Consider the following 20,516-nt stretch of genomic DNA (forward strand, 5'->3'; position numbering starts at 1 on the left):
TAGAATTTTAGCTCTAGAGTTACTTTTAAAAATACCTGAAGAAAATAACTAGTTTGAATAAAAGTAACTAGTGTATATGTCAAAGCCTAATTATCTATTACAGATGCTTGTGGAGCATTTCCATGGTCTTCTTTTCATTCTCTGATAAATGTTAGAAAACAATAAGGAAATTTTCATACTACATATAGATACAGTTTTTCACATTTTGTATTATTTTAGGATAATTTTAAGGTCTTTTATTCTGAAAAGATATTTGATCAAATGGTTCCTGTCTTCCTGATATGTTATCTGGTGGCCATTAAGAACCTGATGGCTTTTCATAAGATGCATTCCTTAAGAAATTGTAAATACATCATTTTAAAGAGAACTTTCCTAGAATGATACATAAAGTGGTCCCTAGTGCTAATACTTTTGGTTCATGTCTCTTTGCAGTCATTATTTCCAATAAAAATGATTGACTGTCTAAGTGGCTGACAGAGAAGTGAAGCACTCTGTTTATCACCATCACCATTGTTGGACAAGCCCACGGGCACTGTAGCTAAGGCTTGTTATATGAGAAAAAGTGTACTTACCTGAAAAATAGCAGTATTCCTTTGCATTCATCCAAAACCATTAGTTTTAAAAATACCAAGCTCTAAATACTGATATCTTCACTACATAGTCATTATGCAGTAAATATTTCAGCTCAGAACAACTATCTTCTTGAGATATCTTTCCATTAAATAATTAAAACAATCTTAATAATGGACATTTATACTATTAATATATTCTTGTCTACAATATTATCTATATAATGTATGTTATGATCAACATTTCTTTTAATGTAAACAAATGTACGTACACCTCCAAATATGTTTAAAGATTTGAAATTATAAGCCAATTAAGGAAAATATACAGGAAAATACCCATGGCATTGACCAGGAAAATGAATTTTGAGTATGTCTATCTGTTGGGAAATAGTTTTGTGTCACCTCATGCATTACTGAAGTCACAGATAATACCAAACCATCCATATACCTACATTCAAGCTCAAGTTCTAAATCATGCTCAGTGGCCAGGTATGATGTCACACACTTCTAGTATCAACACTTGAGTGGCTTAAGGAGGAAGATTGCAAATTTGAGACAAACTTAGACTGCATAACAAGACCCTGACTTAAAAATAATTACATGTGTGTGTCTGTGTTGGGTATATTAAAACAACACATAACTATGTATATAGAAACAGTAATGCATTAACACACGTATACATAAATCAAGCACAATAAAAATATGGATTATAGTGATTCCAGTAAACTGAACTATTATTATAGTAATGTAAAAATTAGTAGGGTTATTGTCCTTGGACTTTGATGATGTTCATTAAAGCAAATAAGGTTACTTAAACAGAAACCTGCAGTAGTGGTAGTCATCCTGATAACAAAGTCAATCACAAAACAACTAGCAGGCAGGTGTTATATAAACTTACACTGCACAAAAGGGTTACTCACATCTCAACTATGACAGGGAAGTTGGTTGAAATTTCAGACACTATTCAAGTGGACCACAATTTAAAATCTCTGTATCATGTATTTCTGCAAGTTTTTCCACTCAGCTAACCTTTTTGTGATTGAACATGGAGAGATGAACCATGAAACAAAAATTTTTTTTCAATTTTTTTTATTTTAAATAGCTTGTTTTACATGTCAATCCCAGTTCCCTCTCCCTCCCCTCCTCCCGCACTCCCCTTTCCCCCCACCCTCCCACCCTATTGCCAAATCCTTCCACATAGGGGATATCAGAGTCTGTCATTTTACTCTGGGTAGGGTCCTGGCACTCCCCTAAGAGTCCAGGCTGAGAGAGCATCCCTCTTTGTGCTATAGGCACACGAAGACTGTTTGTATATCAGGGATAGACACTGATCCACAGCTCAGGGCCCCATAGGTTGCCCAGGCCTTCTCGCTGACACTCACATTTGGGGGGGTCCAGATCAGTCCCATACTGGCCTCCTCACTGTCAGTCTGGGATCCAAGAGCTCTCCCCTGTTCAGATCAGCTGTCTCTGCTGGTTTTGCCAGCCCATTCTTTGCCAATTTGCTCATCGCTCCTCTCTCTCTGTCACTGGGTTCCATGGGTTCAGTTCAGTGATTAATTGTGTGTTTGCCTCTGCTTCCATCAGTCACAGGATGAAGGCTCCCGGATGGTTATAGACATCAAGTTCATTATCAGGAATGGGCATTCGAGGTGGTCTCTCCACTATTGCTTAGCTTGCCAATTGGTGTTATCCCTTTAGATCACTCGAGGTCACTCTGGTGCCTGATCTGTATTCGATCCTATGATTCCCTCTTCCCCCTATTCTACCCCCACCCCCTCAACTTCTTTTTCCCCCATGACCAACTCTCTTCCTTTTCACCCACTCTCTTCTTCCCAGGTCCCACTCCCCCCCCACTCCTCGCCGTGTTCCCCCTCCATTCAGGGGATCTTGTCTCCATCCTTTTCTCTTGGGTACTATGCATATATGCATATCTGTTAGGTTCTTTCCTGTTTCCCAGACTCTCTATCAGTGGAAGTGCAAACTGGCACTATCCTGATCCATGTCTAAAATCCATATATGAGTGAGTACATACCATGTTTGTCTTTTTGCGACTGGGTTACCTCACTCAGGATGGTTTCTTCCAGTGCTATCCATTTCCCCTGGGAATTTCAAGATTCCATTATTTTTTTCTGCTGGGTAATACTCCATTGTGTAAATGTACCACATTTTCTCTATCAACTCTTCAGTTGAGGGGCATCTAGGTTGCGTCCAGGTTCTGGCTATTACAAATAATGCTGCTATGAACATAGTGGAGCAGATGCCCTTGTTGTATGAACTTGCCTCATTTGGATATATGCCTAAGAGTGGAATTGCTGGGTCTTGTGGTAGATTGATTCCCATTTTCCTGAGGAATCTCCATACTGATTTCCAAAGAGGCTGTATGAGTCGGCACTCCCACCAGCAGTGGAGGAGTGTCCCTCTCTCTCCACATCCTCTCCAGCATAAATTGTGTTTGGTGTTTTTGATTTTAGCCATTCTGACAGGAGTAAGATGGTATCTCAGAGTTGTTTTGATTTGCATTTCCTTGATGGCTAAGGATGTTGAGCACTTTCTTAAGTGTCTCTTGGCCATTTTAGCCTCCTCTACTGAGAATTCTCTATTTAGCTCTGTACCCCACCTTTTAATTGGATCCTTTGGTGTTTTGGAGACTTGTTTCTTGAGTTCTTTGTAAATTTTGGAGATTAGCCCTCTGTCAGATGTAGGGTTAGTGAATATCTTTTCCCATTCTGTGGCCTGCCTTTTTGTCTTTTTGACTGTGTCCTTTGCCTTACAGAAGCTTTTTAGTTTCAGAAGGTCCCATTTGTTAATTGTCGATCTCAGTGCCTGTGCCACTGGTGTTATGTTTAGGAAGTGGTCTCCTGTACCAACTCGTTGAAGAGTATCTCCCACTTTCTCTTCTAAACGTTTCAGTGTGGCTGGATTTATGTTGAGATCTTTGATCCATTTGGACTTAAGTTTTGTACAAGGCGATAAACATGGATCTATCTGCAGTCTTCTGCATACCAGTACCCAGTTATGCCAGTACCATTTGTTGAAGATGCTTTCTTTTTTCCATTGAACAGTTTTAGCTTCTTTGTCAAAAATCAAGTGTTCATAGATGTGTGGGTTAAAATCAGGGTTTTCAATTCGGTTCCATTGTTCTACCTGCCTATTTTTGTGCCAATACTAAGCTGCTTTCAGGACTATAGCTCTATAATAGAGCTTGAAGTCAGGTATGGTGATACCTCCTGAAGTTCCTTTATTGTATAGGGATGTTTTAGCTATCCTGGGCCTTTTGTTTTTCCATATAAAGTTGATTAAAGTTCTTTCCAGGTCCTTGAAGAATTGTGATGGAATTTTGATAGGGATTGCATTGAATCTGTAGACTGCTTTTGGCAAGATTGCCATTTTTATTATGTTGATGCTACCAATCCAAGAGCATGGGAGATCTTTCCATTTTCTGGTATCTTCTTTGATTTCTTTCTTTAAAGACTCAAAGTTCTTGATATACAGGTCTTTCACTTCCTTGATTAACATTATCCCCAGATATTTGATGCTGTTTATGGCTATTGTAAAGGGTGATGTTTCTCTGATTTCTTTCTCAGTCACTTCATCATCTGTATATAATAGAGCCACTGATTTTTTTGAGTTTACCTTGTATCCTGCCACATTGCTGAAGGTGTTTATCAGCTCTAGGAGTAACCTTGCAGAGTTTTTTGGGTCACTTATGTAAACTATCATATCATCTGCAAATAGTGAAAGTTTGACTTCTTCTTTTCCTATTTGTATCCCCTTTATCTCCTTTTGTTGTCTTATTGCTGTAGCTAGAACTTCAAGTACAATATTGAAGAGATATGGAGAGAGTGGACAGCCTTGTCTTGTTCCTGATTTTAGAGGAATTGCTTTGAGTTTCTCTCCATTTAGTTTGATGTTAGCTGTTGGTTTACTGTATATTGCTTTTATTATATTCAGGTACATTCCTGTTATCCCTGATCTCTCTAGGACCTTTATCATGAAGGGGTGCTGGATTTTGTCAAAGGCTTTTTCAGCATCTAGTGAGATGATCATGTGGTTTTTCTTTCGCAGATTGTTAATATGGTGGATTACATTGATAGATTTTCTAATGTTGAACCATCCCTGCATTCCTGGGATGAAGCCTACTTGATCATGGTGGATGATTTTTCTGATGTGTTCTTGAATCCGGTTTGCAAGTATTTTATTGAGTATTTTTGCATCAATGTTCATGAGGGAAATTGGTCTATAGTTCTCTTTCTTAGTTGTGTCTTTGTGTGGCTTGGGTATCAAGGTAATTGTAGCCTCGTAGAAAGAGTTTGGCAGTGAGCCTCCTGCTTCTATTGTGTGGAATACTTTGAGGAGTATTGGAATTAGCTCTTCTTTGAATTTCTGGTAGAATTCTGCACTGAAGCCATCTGGGCCTGGGCTTTTTTTGTTTGGGAGACTTTTGATGACTGCTTCTATTTCATTAGGGGTTATAGGTCTGTTTAGATTGTTTATCTGTTCTTGATTTAGTTTTGGCAAGTGATATCTATCCAGGAAATTGTCCATTTCCTTTAAATTTTCAAATTTTGTGGAGTACAGATTTTCAAAGTATGCCCTGATGATTCTCTGGATTTCCTCTGAGTCTGTTGTTATGTCCCCTTTTTCATCCCTGATTTTGTTAATTAGCATGCTCTCCCTCTGTCTTTTGGTTAGTTTGGACAGAGGTTTATCTATTTTGTTGATTTTCTCAAAGAACCAACTCTTTGTTTCATTGATTCTTCTCAGTGTTTGTCTGGTTTCTACTTGATTGATTTCAGCCCTCAATTTGATTATTTCCTGGCGTCTGCTCCTCCTGGGGGAGTTTGCTTCTTTTTGTTCTAGAACATTCAGCTGTGCTATTAATTCTCTAGTATGACTGTTCTCCAGTTTTTTCATGTGGGCACTTAGTGCTATAAACTTTCCTCTCAGCACTGCTTTCAAAGTGTCCCATAAGTTTGTGTATGTTGTGTCTTCATTCTCATTGAAGTCGAGGAAGTCTTTAATTTCTTTTTTTATTTGTTCCTTTACCCAGGGATGGTGCAATTGTGCATTGTTCAATCTCCATGAGTTTGTAGGGTTTCTGCGATTTGTGTTACTGTTGAATTCTAATGTTAATGCATGGTGGTCTGATAAGATGCAGGGGGTTATTCCAATTTTTTGTATCTGTGGAGATTTGCTATGTTTCCTATTATGTGGTCAATTTTAGAGAAGGTTCCATGTGGTGCCGAGAAGAAGGTATATCCCTTTGTATTTGGGTGGAATGTTCTATAGATGTCTGTTAAACCCAGTTGGGTCATAACTTCTATTAGTTCTTTTGTTTCTTTGTTAAGTTTCTGTCTGGAGGTCCTGTCTAGTGGTGAGAGCGGAGTGTTGAAGTCTCCTACTATTAGTGTGTGAGATTTTATGTGCATTTTGAGCTTTAGTAATGTTTCTTTCACGAATGTAGGTGCCTTTGTATTTGGGGCGTAGATGTTTAAAATTGAGACTTCGTCTTGATGTATTTTTCCTTTGATGAATATGAAGTGTCCTTCTTCATCTCTTTTGATTGATTTTAATTTGAAGTCTAATTTGTTAGATATTAGGATTGCTACACCCGCTTGTTTCTTGGGGCCGTTTGATTGGAAGATCTTTTCCCAACCCTTTACTCTGAGATAACGTCTGTCTTTGATGTTGAGATGTGTTTCTTGTATGCAGCAGAAGGAAGGGTTCTGTCTTCGTATCCATTCTGCTAGTCTGTGTCTTTTTATAGGCAAGTTAAGGCCGTTGACATTGAGGGATATTAATGACCATTGATTAGTGATCCTTGCTTGTGCTTGATTTATTGTTAGTGAAGTTATTTTGTATAGTTTCTCCTCCCTTTTTCTTTTGGCGTTTTGTAAAGTGTGATTATATATTGCCTGTGTCTTTGTGAATGTAGTTATCTTCCTTGGCTCTAGGTTTTCCTTCTAGCATTTTCTGTAGAGCTGGATTCATGGATACGTATTGTTTAAATCTGGCTTTGTCATGGAATATTTTGTTTTCTCCATCTATGGTAATTGAGAGCTTTGCTGGATATAGTAGTCTGGGCTGGCATCCTTGTTCCCTTAGCGTTTGTAGGACATCTGTCCAGGATCTTCTGGCTTTCATCGTTTCCATTGAGAAGTCAGGTGTAATTCGGATAGGTCTGCCTTTGTATGTTACTTGGCCTTTTTCTTTAGCTGCTCTTAATATTTTCTCTTTACTCTGTAGGTTTGATGTTTTGATTATTATATGGCGAGGTGACTTCTTTTTCTGGTCGAGCCTATTTGGTGTTCTGTAAGATTCTTGTACTTTCATAGGCATATCTTTCTTTAGGTTAGGGAAGTTTTCTTCTATGATTTTGTTGAATATGTTTTCTGTACCTTTAAGTTGAAGTTCTTCACCTTCTTCTATACCTATTATTCTCAGGTTTGGCTTCTTCACGGTGTCCCATATTTCCTGGATATTTTGTGTTAAGGATTTGTTGGTTTTGAGATTTTCTTTGGTTGACGACTCTATATCCTCTAATGAGTCTTCAACACCTGAGATTCTCTCTTCTATCTCTTGTATTCTTTTGGTGATACTTGCATCTGTAGTTCCTGATCGTTTACCCAGCTTTTCTATTTCCAGCATCCCTTCATTCTGTGTTTTCTTTATCGTTTCTATTTCAGCTTTCAATCCTTCAACTGTTTGAGTTGTTTCCTTCATTTTTTTGGTTGTTCTTTCTTGGTGCTCTTTAGATTCTTTGAGAGATTTGTTTATTTCTTGAATTTTTCCCCCATTTCATGGATTTTTTTGTTTGTTTTTTCTTCTATTTCTTTAAGGGATTTCCTCGTTTCTTCTTTGAGGGTCTTCATCATCTTCATGAAATAATTTTTAAGGTCTGTCTCCTCTTCTTCGTCTATGTAGTGCTTTTCGGGTCTTGCTGGTGTTGGATCCCTGGATTCTGGTGGGGTCATGTTGGTGTTTCTATTGCTGAGTGATCTCTTATTCTGTCTTCTTCCCATCTCTTCTTTCAGTGGGTGCTGGTGGGGTCTTTCCGTCTCCACTGGTCTCCTTCCTTCCTGCAGCTGAAGCTGGGGATGCTGACACGGAGTTTGGGTCCTGGTAGGGCTGATGTCTTTCCTGAAGCTGGTCTCACTGGGGTTGGGGTCTTGGAATTGTTGACTTCTTTGCTGTGTGGGCAGGTCTCCTGAAGCTGTACTCGCTGGCGTTGGGGTCTTGGAAGGGCTGATGTCTTTCCTGAAGCTGGACTCGTTGGGGTTGGGGTCTTGGAGGGGCTGATGTCTTCCCTGAAGCTGGACTCCCTAGGATTGGGGTCTTGGAGGAGTTGATGTCTTTCCTGAAGCTGGACTCGCTGGCTGGGGTTGGGGTCTTGGAGGGGTTGATGTCTTTCCTGAACCTGGACTCACTGGGGTTGGGGTCTTAGAGGGGCTGATGTCTTTCCTGAAGCTGGACTCGCTGGGGTTGGGGTCTTGGAGGGGCTGATGTCTTTCCTGTGTGGGCGGGTCTTCTGGATGCCGGGTGGCCCCGAAGATCAAGGGGGATGGAGGAAGGGCGGGCGGTCCCCGCCGGAGACCCAATCTCACCTGAAGCTGGACTAGCTAGGGTTGGGGTCTTGGAGGGGCTGATGTCTTTCCTGTGTGGGCGGGTCTTCTGGATGCTGGGCGGCCCTGAAGATCAAGGGGGATGGGGGAAGGGCGGGCGGTCTCTGCCGTAGACCCAATCTCACCTCTGAAACAAAAATTTTAAGACTCTTCTATTCATTCATTATAGAAAACAGTATAGAAGTTCATTAAAATTAAAATATAGCACCAATATAAAATCTAGAAGAATTGGTAACATATTTTAATCTTTAGGAATGGAATCAGTTTATCAAACCATTATTGGCATTTCCATATTTACAACAGAACTGCTCACGTTATCCATGGTGTGTAATTAACCTACATGATTCATTGAATGAATGAAGTAACAAAATAGAATCACACATACACAGAAAGAGAGAGAAAAAGAGGGAGGGAGAGAGGGAGGGAAAGAAGGAGGGAGGGAGGGAGGGAGGAAGGGAGGAAAGAAGGGAGAGGGACAACTCTTCAACTATAAAATGGAAAGAAATCCTGTTATTTGAAACAGCAGGAAAAAAACCAAGAAGGGGGTTATTACTAATGAAATAAGGGAATAACCAAGTCACAGAAGATAAAACTCATAGTTATACCAGTATATGGAATCTAAAACATTGATGTAGGAGCAGACAGAAAATTTTACCACTATTAAAAATACCTGTATACTACCACCCTGTTGTTTTATGGAGAAATGTTTTGTACTGAAATAACCTAGTATGATTACCAGAAACTCATATGCTAATGCAGAAGGGAGAGTGGGATAACGTTGGCTAAAATATAAATAATTCTAGTTACATGGAAGGAGTAATTTCAGCAGATCTACAGTATAAAATGATGATGCCCTACAGTCTTGAAAACCATGGGAAGGTCTGGTAAACATTATCACCTTCAAAATGGTAACTACATGATTACATATGTTCATGTTCATTGCTAGGCTTATACCTTATTCTACAATGTATACACAGTTGAAAGCATCTTTTTACATAACAAGACACACAATACAATTTTTATCTATCAATTTAAAATATAAAAAACGTGGATGGGCAGTGATTCAGGCCTTTAATCCTGGCATTTGGAAGGAAGAGGCAGGCAGATCTCTGGGTTTAAGGTCAGCCTGGTCTGCTGAGGGAGTTCCAGACAGCCAGAGATACACAGAGAAATCCTGTCTCGAAAAAAAAAAAAAACGACCAAGCCAACAAACAAGCAAAAAACCCCAAACAAAGCAAGCACACACACACGTTCTCCTGAAACACACACAAAAAATATTCTTCTGAGGCCTGATATTGGTTTAATAGGTAAAATCAGATTTTCCTTAACTCCAGAGTTTCTATCACCCCCAGATCTTTGACTTTTAAGGATTTTGGCAGTTACAAAATGCCATAGTTTGGGGGAGACATGTCATTACTAAACCCAACACCATCCGACCTCTTACTGTTCCCCTCCCATCACCCCTTTTCCTTCTCTGTGTAAAATATCCATGTGTTACCTCTTACAAAGACACATGTTATGTGGTATTCCCAATACTAAAGGAGATAAGACCTCCACCCCTTTTGTACTCATGTCCAGACCAATAGTTATTTTCTATCCAGTTTTGCTATATAAGGTAATAGTTCTCCAGGTTGGGGGAACATACATGTGTGTAGGCCTGAAAAAGCTGTCACATAACTTATAATGGGTGGGTGATAAAAAATGGAATAAAAATGGTACAACATGTGTTGTATAAAAAATCATCAGTGTCTGATGAAATGTCCTAGTTGGTAAAGTGTTAGCATGTTAAGGAGTACACATGCAGGTTTGCCTATATAATCCTAATGCTATGTTGGGGCAGAGTGAGAAGACAGTGGCAAACCCCAGGGACTTCCTGGCAAGCTAGTTATATGGTCCAAATCCAGCAAGAGATGCTATTTCAAAAAATAAAGTGAAGAGTAATAGAAGAAGAAAGCCTCTATACAAGTATGCACCTTCCTACACACATATGAACACACACCAAACACACACACACACACACACACACACACACACACACCTTCAAATTCATTACAATTAACTTACTAAATGATGTATAACACATTTTGTGTGATCTTCAAATTATGAAATAGCAGGAATTCAGCAAATTCATTATCATTAGTAGATTTTGACCAACCAAAAAACCTTGAACAGAATGAAAACAGTTGTAATTACAATCTTTAAACAAAGGTATAAAAAAACAAAAGGGTAACCATATGGGTCTTAAATTATTTATTGACTGGCAATAAACAATAGATTGTTGGAATCACTCTAAATCACAAATAGTGATAAATATGAAGCAATGAAATGGAAATTGTAGTTTTAGCAAATTAGATTCTTTCCCCCTTCACTCATTTTTGTATTGCAGATCCGCAATTCAAGAGCCTATTATGCAAACAATCAACCAAATCACTATATAAGTTTAGTGTCGCATAAATTTTAGCTTTTATACTTTTAATATAATTTGGTATCTTTCTCCAAGTTATGTTTTATTAACTTTTTAAGCCTTAAATTTATGTGCACATAGTAATCAGAATATTGCCATATAACAAAAATTATTGTAGATGGACAAGGGCCTCTCAGTAGAACATTTCCAGTTTCAGGAATTACAGAAGAATAAGTTTCCTGTCATTAAATATTTTGAGTGAAATAAGCACAAGAAAATATTCACACACATCTGTTTTTATGCTGAATGAATATTCTTAGTTTTTGATCACAGGACATTACTTTCACTTTTTACTTCAAGACAGTACATCTGGAATATTGTTTTGATTTGTAGTGATGAATACAAATCAATAATCATGTTTGCATTTATTAAAATAATGATGACTGAATGTTTGAAAATGTATAGACTGTTGATTGAGCTAAACATTTTCAGGTATAATTGGCAAACTAAACTAAGTTATTTAAGGATAACCTAGTTTTCTCAGAACTGATACAAATAGAATGATAGCACTAGATTTTAAATAGCTTAGAATTAACCTAATAACTCTGTGCATGATTGAACTTTCATGTATATTATAGGCTATTCAGCAAACCTTCCTCACCAACTGAAATCCATGAAGCATAGAATAAAGAATGAGATTTCTATTTAATGCAGACAAACAGGACTTCACAATATCCATTGAGAGGAGAATTGAGGAGTTAACACTAAAATGTTAAATGCATAGTGCCGAAGTATGATATTTCCTCAATTTCTCCTGTTTGTTGTTAAAAAATTTTAGTACTATTGATAATTAAAAAGAAAAGAGGCCTGCTGATGGGAGAATTGTTTTTTCTTTTTCTTATTTAAATTATAAAAAAGCTTGTTTTACATGTCAACCCCAGTTCCCTCTCCCTCCTCTTCTCTTCTGCACTCCACAGAACCCCTATTCCATCCCCTTTCTGCTCCCCAGGGAGAGTGAGGCCTTCCATGGGAGATCTTCAAAGTCTGTCATATCATCTGGAGCAGGGTCTAGATCATCCCCTTTGTGTCTAGGCTGAGAAAGTATCCCTCTATGTGGAGTCGGCTCTCAAAGTCCATTTGTGTACTAGGGATAAATACTTATCCACTGCCAGAGACCCCATAGATTAACCAGACCTCCAAACTGACATCCTCATTCGGGGGGGTCTGCAACAGTCCTATACTGGTTTCCCAGCTATCAGTTTGGGGTCCATGAGCTCCACTTTGTTCAGATCAGCTGTTTCTGTGGGTTTCTCCAGCCTGGTCTTGACCCCTTGCTAATCCCTCCCTCTTTGCAACTGGATTCCAGTGAACTCTGGGTGAACTTTTTTAAATGAACTAAAACTTATAGAGTTTATTTTGTTGTTTTCTTGAGATAGGGTTTTCCTGTGTAGTCTTGGCTGGCGTCGAACTCACACAGATCCTCCTGCCTCTGCTTCTGGAGTGCAGAAATTAAAGGCATATGCACCATGCTCAGCATAGTATTAGATTTCTAAGAGATTTTGGATGATAATCTTGCCAGAGACTTCATCCCTAGGAGCATTCTAATTTATAATGACAGTGTATTTTATGTAGCAACTTTTTTATTTAAAATTTCTTTTCATTTTACGTATCAACCCCAGTTTCCCTTCCCTCCCCTCCTCCCATCATCCCACCTTCTCCCCTTCCCACTCCTCTATCCACTCCTTAGAGGAGGCAAGACTTTCCTTGGGGAATCAACAAAGTTGAGGCAGAACCAAGTCCCTCAACCCCTGCATGAAGGCTGAGAAAGGTATCCCACCATAGTGAATGGGCTCCAAATAGCCAGTTCATGAACCTAGGCTAAGTCCTCGTCTCACTTCCAAACCCCGCCACCAATTCCTGGTTATTTTATGCCAACAGATGTCTTGATTTTCACTGTAATGCAGACTTCTCTTGGCATAAAATAACCAGGAATTGAAAAATAAGTGGATTATTTTGCTTCTTTTGCTCCTTATCATAACAACAGGTAAGAAAGTGATTACAGTACCTCAACAGGTCAAGTGTTGCAGCTCTTAGAGATTAAGCTCTTAGCCTAAGACATGATGAACATTGAGCAAAACATCAGTCTGTCCAAAACATGCTAAGAAGAAGTGTTTGTTTTTGGAATCAGTTGTTTCCATCTACCTTTCAAATGTCCTCCTTTTTACTATAAACACGTACTTGTTAATGATTTTAACCTCCCCACATTTTGCTTCAAGGAACTGTGAGAAGTTCATCAGAGTTGATGTATCATTACGTTTTTATTAGCATCGAGGTGTTAGTGATTTTGGTTGATAAGACTTTTGTAGCCTAGGGAAAATATTCAAACCAGAATACATTTCCGTAGATTGTATGAAATGCATATTGATAATTGATGATACTACAATAAGAAGAGGAAGGTAAATCAGTAGACACATTTGGCTATGTCCTGTAATGCTTCCTTGATACATCTGCTAATGGCTCAGGCATCCAGCTGGTAGTTAATGAACATGAACTGATTCATGACCAATTCCTTGGCTAATAAATCACTTATGATGTCACATGAAAAGCAATTACCTTTATATTTCTCTTTCATCTCCTAATAATAATAATAATACTGCTAAACATATTTTTTCTAAGTTTGGTAATGTTTAAGAAAATTAAACATGAATTTAGCATGGCAGACAAACTATAAACCTAAATCTCTTTCAAATAATACTTAGCTTTTCCTTTTAATATCATAAAAGAAAGTCTATTTTCCTGAGGTTAATTTTATAGAAACTTTGAGCAAGAAATATGAGAAAGTGTGTCTGTCTTAAGTACGTTTGTTCTCCTTTAATTATTCAAAAAGATTGCTTTGGGAAAAGAATGCTCTATTTTATAGTTTCAGAAAGTTGAAAAGTTCATTTTTTTCTTAATAAAAATTGTAAAGTCACAAGTATATGTGGGAAAGTAAAGCAGATAAACTATTTTGAAATTACATACTTTGTCTTGCTAAATATATATGGCACCTTAAAATATACAGATTAATTCTAGGCATTTTTTATTGTGAATGAGAGGAATGGCAAGGTAGTAGCAGTGTCATTGAGGTGTGATTGACTTATTTTCTTTCACATAAAACACCCATTAATATTTTAGCCTTGCATAACCTACTCTCTATTCCTACATAATTTGAAACTGTGTATCAGGCCAGTTAGAAGGCTCAGGTGGTAAAGATGGTTGCCAGAAAACCTGATGACACAGGATGCTAGACTGGAAGGGGAGAAGAAGCCCCCGAAAATTGTCATCTGACCTTCACACTTTGTCCTGATGCTTTTGTCCTTGCTCATGCATGTGCACACACAAACAAGCAAACACACACACACACACACGCACACACACACACACACACATACACAAACCAAATACAAATATATCTGACTTACCTAATACAGTAACCAACAATGAGTCAAAGCCTTAGCTACTTTTTACTTTGTTTTGGTAATTTGATTTTGTTATTCAAGTCACAGGACAACAAGGAAATCGTGATGAATCATTAGGTCAGGTATAACTAACAGTTTTCTGCATTTTGGTAGGAATTGGATTGCATTAGACTCACACGTTTTATTGGGTGCTTCAGGCATCAGTTCTTGAAAAGCGAATTTCATCAAAAAGTGGGATTTGTCTCTTATTACAGATAATAGATCAAAGCTTTTATCTGAAAAGTAAAATATCAGCCTTTTCTTGGGAAAAATGAGACCAAAACAAGATTCGTTTTACTGGAGAAAACTCCAAGTTAGGTGATACCTAGCCAGTACAATTCTTTGTCATCTTGTTAGGGTAGTTCTCCCGGGCAGAATGTCATTTCCAATTATATACAAGCTGAGCAATGGTCAACTATTGTCAATCCATTCAGTGTAACAAGTGGAAAGAAGTTAGCACAGACCCTTGTAATTTCTATTACATGAAGAAGTTGAAGAGCAGGCTTAACGACGGCATTTAATGGCAAAAATCACTGCCAGACAACTTATAAGGAAATGGAAATATCTCCATCAATACTCAGGCAACTATCAACATTCAATTGGAAGATATTTGGTCCAGAAAAATACTACCATTAGCTACTGAAAAAGAAGTATGACTTCAGAAAGGAATAATGAAAGATGAAGAACATAGTAATGATGCAAAAGAGATAATTAATGCATCAAGATAAATTGAAAAGTTAGTAAACTCTTGATTTTTGCATAATGCAATGATTCCAAGATTACTATGAGTACATTTGAATGGTTTCCCCTCCTGTTTGTATAAGAGACCAGAGCACTAAAAGTGATGACTCTCTTCTGTAAGTCTATAATATCTAGTGTTTTCTGGGGCCACCTGACTTGTAGTAAAGTATACAAAGAAATAAAAGTAATTCAAGGAGATGTAAAGATGAAAAAGGGACATGTGTTTCCATGTTACCCTTAGAAAGTGTGGGCATGAAGAATCTTTACCATAAATACTATAAAAAGAAACCCATAGAATAAGACATAGAACATGATTCATAGATGTGTGATATGGTAAATAAAATGTAGAAAATTACTGTTTTATTCCAAATGTAAATGCTTCCTTCAAAAGTGCTATCTGCGTATCAATTTTGAGATTTAAGGAAAAGGAAAAAATTATAGAACCCATTTAAGTTAGAGATACTCATATTACCGTAAGGAAATAATTCTTGGTTGCCCCATCAGCTAGATAGGATGATTTGCTAGACACATTAGTGAAGTGTATTTTATGGAGTCTGAGATGATAAACCTTTGGCATTACTGCTGTTTTATTTTAACAAAGTGATACAAAATCATAAGTATTATAATAAAATGACAACAGCTATTGAACACTCAAGTGATGAGCATTTGAAGGATTCCATCACCTAGTCTACAGAAGCCTTAGAATTTACCAATTATTAATAAACACTTGCCGAACCTGAAGCTCAGTGATACAATATAGCTGGGATAGATATGCAGAGTTCCTAATTGACAGATGCAGATAACATGTAGAGTGTCCTCAATTTCAATGCAATTCATTTTTTTACAGGCCATCTGATCATAACCACCCTTCCATAAAATTGTTTGATTTTGGCTATTACATCAAAAATCAGCTCAAGTTTTAACCAATATGTATTAATATGTAACATACATGTAAATAATTAAGTGTAAATTGGGAAGACAATACTAGTCTTTAAGAGGAGAAAATTGTTACTTGTATATTTATTGTATTGTTGGGTAAACCAGTATGCCATATACCTGTAGAGATATGGGTAATATTCTTGCTACTTGATAAATTTATATTTAACTTCAGATCAGGTGAGAGAAATGAATTAGTGGTTAAAAGCATTGACTACTCTTTTAGAGGATACATGTTAGATTTCTAGCTCCCATATGACAGCTCACAACCATCTGTAACTACAGTTCCACATAACTGATGCCCTATTCTGGCCTCTCTCCAGCACCAAAAACTCAAGAGCTGCATAGGTCCATGCAGGAAACCATACAAACAAAATAAAATGACAATTAAATTTCCAAAAGAAAACCACTGCACTGACATTCTTTGTTTTTACTTGTCTGTTTACTTTTTACGTTTTGAGAATTGATCTCAGTACTCCTACATGCAAGGTTCATCCCAAATTCTTTTCTCTTTATGTCCCCTTTTAAAATATTTAACTAAATGATTACAAACTGTATGTACTCTTTCATTCATCATATTATCAATAAGGACCCAGAACTTCATTGTATTTCTGAAACTAAAATCCAAATCTATCCATCAAATAAATGCAATACCCGAGACTTTTAGAAACCACCATAGGTGAAATACTTCAGGATATTAAAATGAGCATGATTTTTTTTCATGAACATCATGGCCAAATTAAAGGAAATCAAAGAAAAGCAAGAACATGTCATATACAATGAAAATTCTTCTTCAGAGTGTAGAAAGCAACTGGAGTGAAAGGTAATATGTGGAATATTTGTAAACTAAATATCTAAAAAGAAAATGATCAAAATTACTCAAAGAACTCAATAACAACCTACATTTTAGTTTAAAAATAAGCTAAGGTAGCTAAATGTACACTTTGGTCAAACTCAAATGTTTCCTAGGATCTCCATCCTACAGATCAAGAGCCTCCTTTACTGCAATTGCTCAGTTTATGAATCCCGTTATCAGTTCTCAGCCCACACTCCATGTAGCATTTCAGATATCATTTGATTTGTCCTTCTTCACTCTGTGCTGCACAGAACAACATCTCTGTTGCAATTGGAACAACCCAACATCTTTAAAATGCCGTGGTGTCTTTATTTACTGTTACACAATTTCATCACTCCTCAAATAATGTAACGATGACCGTATGCCTGAAAAAAATGGTGTCCATGAGTAGTATCTGCATTCTTTGAATGAAAATGATATTTTATCTCAGTTTCTTCTCATTCCATCACTGAGTTAAAAATAATGATTTCTGAATGTCTATTTTATCCAAGATATTAAGTTAGGAACTTAGGGAGATGAACATATGAAGAAGAACTTATTCCATAAAGCCATTATTGTTTGTACATTAGATATTTATGTAAGTAATTAAAGAGGATACTAAGGGTGTAATTAAGACAGCAAAGTCAGCTAAAACACTATGAAAAGCTCAGCCAGATATAACTGCCTATCTGTCAACATGTGTTATTTTAGGTGACCTTTGAAGAAAAATAAAATATTGATGGATGTGAAGAGTAATGTGTAGAAAAAAAATCAATGGTGAAGGAATTGTATGGTAAAAGACCCCAAGAAGAAAAATGTACTTTAAGACCAGGGAACAGAAAGTTAACAAGTTAGGATTATATACAGGGATGAGCTCAAATAAATGACTTTAAACACAGCATGGTTCAAAACCATGGGGGTTCTTGAATAGCAATATAAAGATATGAAACTCATTGTTAAAGGGATGGAACCCATGGGTTTATTTAGCAGGAAGAAACATAATACCTGTGATTTCAACGACAAAACAAAATGCACACCTGCCATTTCCTTGTTGTTATCACCCAATAAATCTCCACATTTTAACTTAATTGAGTTTGAAAGTCAGTTTCAATCATTTCTTATAGAGGAGTGTCACCTCTTTTTTTTTAAGCCTTCGTGTTTTGTTTCTCAAGATAAACTATGCATTATTTCTATCTTCCTTCTTTGTTCACATTGATGTGTAATGTGATATTCATCATTTTGAAAATGATCTCCTTCATTTAACATGAATTTATGGGTAATTAATTTTCATCTTTGTTAACTACAGTGTTTTTGTGGGATAGTGACTTAAAGGTTTTTAAAATGATTTGCGTGACTGGATGGTCAGAACTATGACTTGGTAAGAAAAATCGTCACCATTGCAGAATATACACTAAGCAGACAACAGAATAAAGTTAGGGATAATTGCTAGATGGTTACTGTTTTGTCATGGGGTTTGTGAGAGGATATTATAAGAAGATAAACAAAGAAGTGAAAAACCAAAAAAAAAGAGGAGGAGGAGAGGAGAGGAGGAAGTGGGAGGGAGGGAAGGAGGAAAGGAAGAAGAAGAAGAAGAAGAAGAAGAAGAAGAAGAAGAAGAAGAAGAAGAAGAAGAAGAAGAAGAAGAAGAAGAAGAAGAAGAAGAGCACTTACTATATGGGACATGGACATGAGGACCATTGTGTTGGGGAAAACCTTAATAACCTGAAGAAAGTTTGTATATCCACCAAAAAGATGACTTTATAAACAAGAATGTCTTTAAAACTTATTTAGATTGTCAAATGGAACATCCACTTCTCTCCATGTCTGTAAACATGAAACCTTTTATATGGAAATGGGAAGGTTGTTATTTCTTCAGCCTTAAAGACCTAAAACTGATCCTTCAGTATTTTATGAGTTATGAGACCATAAAAAGTGGTAAGAAATCAAGAGAAATACACAAATACACACACACACACACACACACACACACACACACACACGCACGCGCATGCACACCCATGTTCCTTAGATGGAAGCAATATCCACTATTTTCAACTAATCTTTTGACTTGAATTTCAGAAGTTCAAGATCTATTTGCCCTCTTCCTCAGCTAATTCTAAATTAATTCTTCTTTTGTTTCTTTGCTTTTTCACAGTATGCTGTCTGGCTAGTCCTCTGGGTGACGTGGAATGTGTTTGTTATCTGCTTCTATTTGGAGGCGGGGGATCTCTCAAAGGTAATTTGCCATCTGATTTGCCTGAGTCATCACTCCTGAGTTAATGAATCTCTTTCTAATTTAGCCCAAGTATCTCCCGGCTCTTGTCTTCTAGGTGTGGTGGGTGAAGGTGAAGAGAAGGGTTTCTCAATTTTACCTCTGTGCTTCTATCATCACAAAGATGTGATGTGTGTTTTGTAACAAAATTAATTTGGGATGTAAATTATAACACTCCTAATGTAATATACCTTTATGACATCCATGGAAGCATTCTAAGGCCGAATAGGATGGTTTTCAGAGAGAAATATCTTAAAGATTTTTGAAGCCACTTCATTGCATTGTATTCAACAATGTTTTCATGATTGAACTCAAAGAATGTGATTTCTTTATTTACTGTGTGAGAAGCACTATTGTAATTTTAAGATGAATTCATTGACTATTGAATAATGTAGTCTGCAGAGTGCTAAAGCCACCATTGTTCTATTCTAGTATGGTTACAGCAAATAGGGCAAATAAGGCAATCCAATTAAGTATACCTTGACTATGGAGAGAATTTCCAATTTGTTGTTCTTGCTAATGTTATAAGACAGAAGTTGTTATATATTTGTTCTTTTTCTAACAACTTGACATTTAGTAAATGTCTTAAACACACCGACATCTTTAAACCCAATACTCAGGAAAAAAGTTTCTAGATAACACTTCCCCATATCTATATATCTGGTCAGGCTAGGGAGATATGGGGTGGAAATATATATGTAGGAATTTGACAAAACATTCAGCATTTTTAATAGTGTTCGCTTATCATTTAATCTGTGCTATGGATTTACATCAAGTAGAAATCATGTTGATTTATCTTGATTCAATGACAAAAGATGGAGAGAAAATGTGACATTTGGGATGAGGAAGACTCTAGGGAAATATTCAAGGAACAGATTTGGGGCTAGTTCCTCACAGTCAGCCTAGCGAAGGACCACTCAGTGATTTGTCCAGAGAGTCATTCTGTATGCTTGTGGCAAGCAGACAGCCCATTTGGAAGGGGCTGTGACCAATGGAGAAAAATTGTTCTGCCTGCTATAGGAGAAGCACAGATGATATCGCGGCTTGAAAGGCAGCAGCACACCTTCCCAGGGACCTGAGTTAGTCCCCCATTTATATATCTCTGCTGTTCTGTAATCCATTTTCTTCAAAGAAATTTCATGTTAGAATGACATTTAGCAATATTCTCTATTTAAAATAATCACCTTAAAATTGTAAGTCAAGTATCAGGAGTATTGACAGGGTGAAATGATTTAGCAAACCCGAGTTTGTTTAACATAAAAACACAGAGATAAAGAGAATTGAAGCAAGCTGAGTGCACAGATGTTCTCTGGAGGCAGCAAGCTTTCCATGTGTATCTATAGACACAGAATAGAGGCTGGGATCCCATGATTTTAAACAAGACCATTAAACCACTGTGAGGGCTCATTCTGAAACCCTAAAGACCAAGAAAGCTGCAAGCCACAGTCTGAGAAATCATTCTCACAGGCACCTAATGATTGTCCATCATCATCATCAAGGCTTCAGAACACATTCAGATTTAATCATCTCCTTTTAACATAAAACCATAAAGGGCTAAGTTCTAGTTACCTGCTCTGGGTTTTCTTTCCTGCACAGAGGATTTGAGGAAGGTGACTATGGCATTTAATTCTTTAGTT

At 37.2% G+C, this 20,516-nt stretch overlaps 1 protein-coding gene across 2 annotated transcripts in view; it reads left to right on the plus strand.

Moving 5' to 3' along the window:
- Positions 1-20,516, plus strand: part of Nkain2 (sodium/potassium transporting ATPase interacting 2) — a 1,004,696-nt gene that overhangs the window by 503,880 nt on the left and 480,300 nt on the right. For both annotated transcript variants that reach the window (XM_013126789.3, XM_005065768.4), the window contains exon 3: positions 18,763-18,843. In XM_013126789.3, the coding sequence (XP_012982243.1) occupies positions 18,763-18,843 (81 nt within the window). The remainder of the gene's footprint in view (positions 1-18,762; positions 18,844-20,516) is intronic.

This window comes from Mesocricetus auratus, unplaced genomic scaffold (genome assembly GCF_017639785.1).
Source record: "Mesocricetus auratus isolate SY011 unplaced genomic scaffold, BCM_Maur_2.0 Super-Scaffold_100018, whole genome shotgun sequence".
NCBI lineage: Eukaryota > Metazoa > Chordata > Mammalia > Rodentia > Cricetidae > Mesocricetus > Mesocricetus auratus.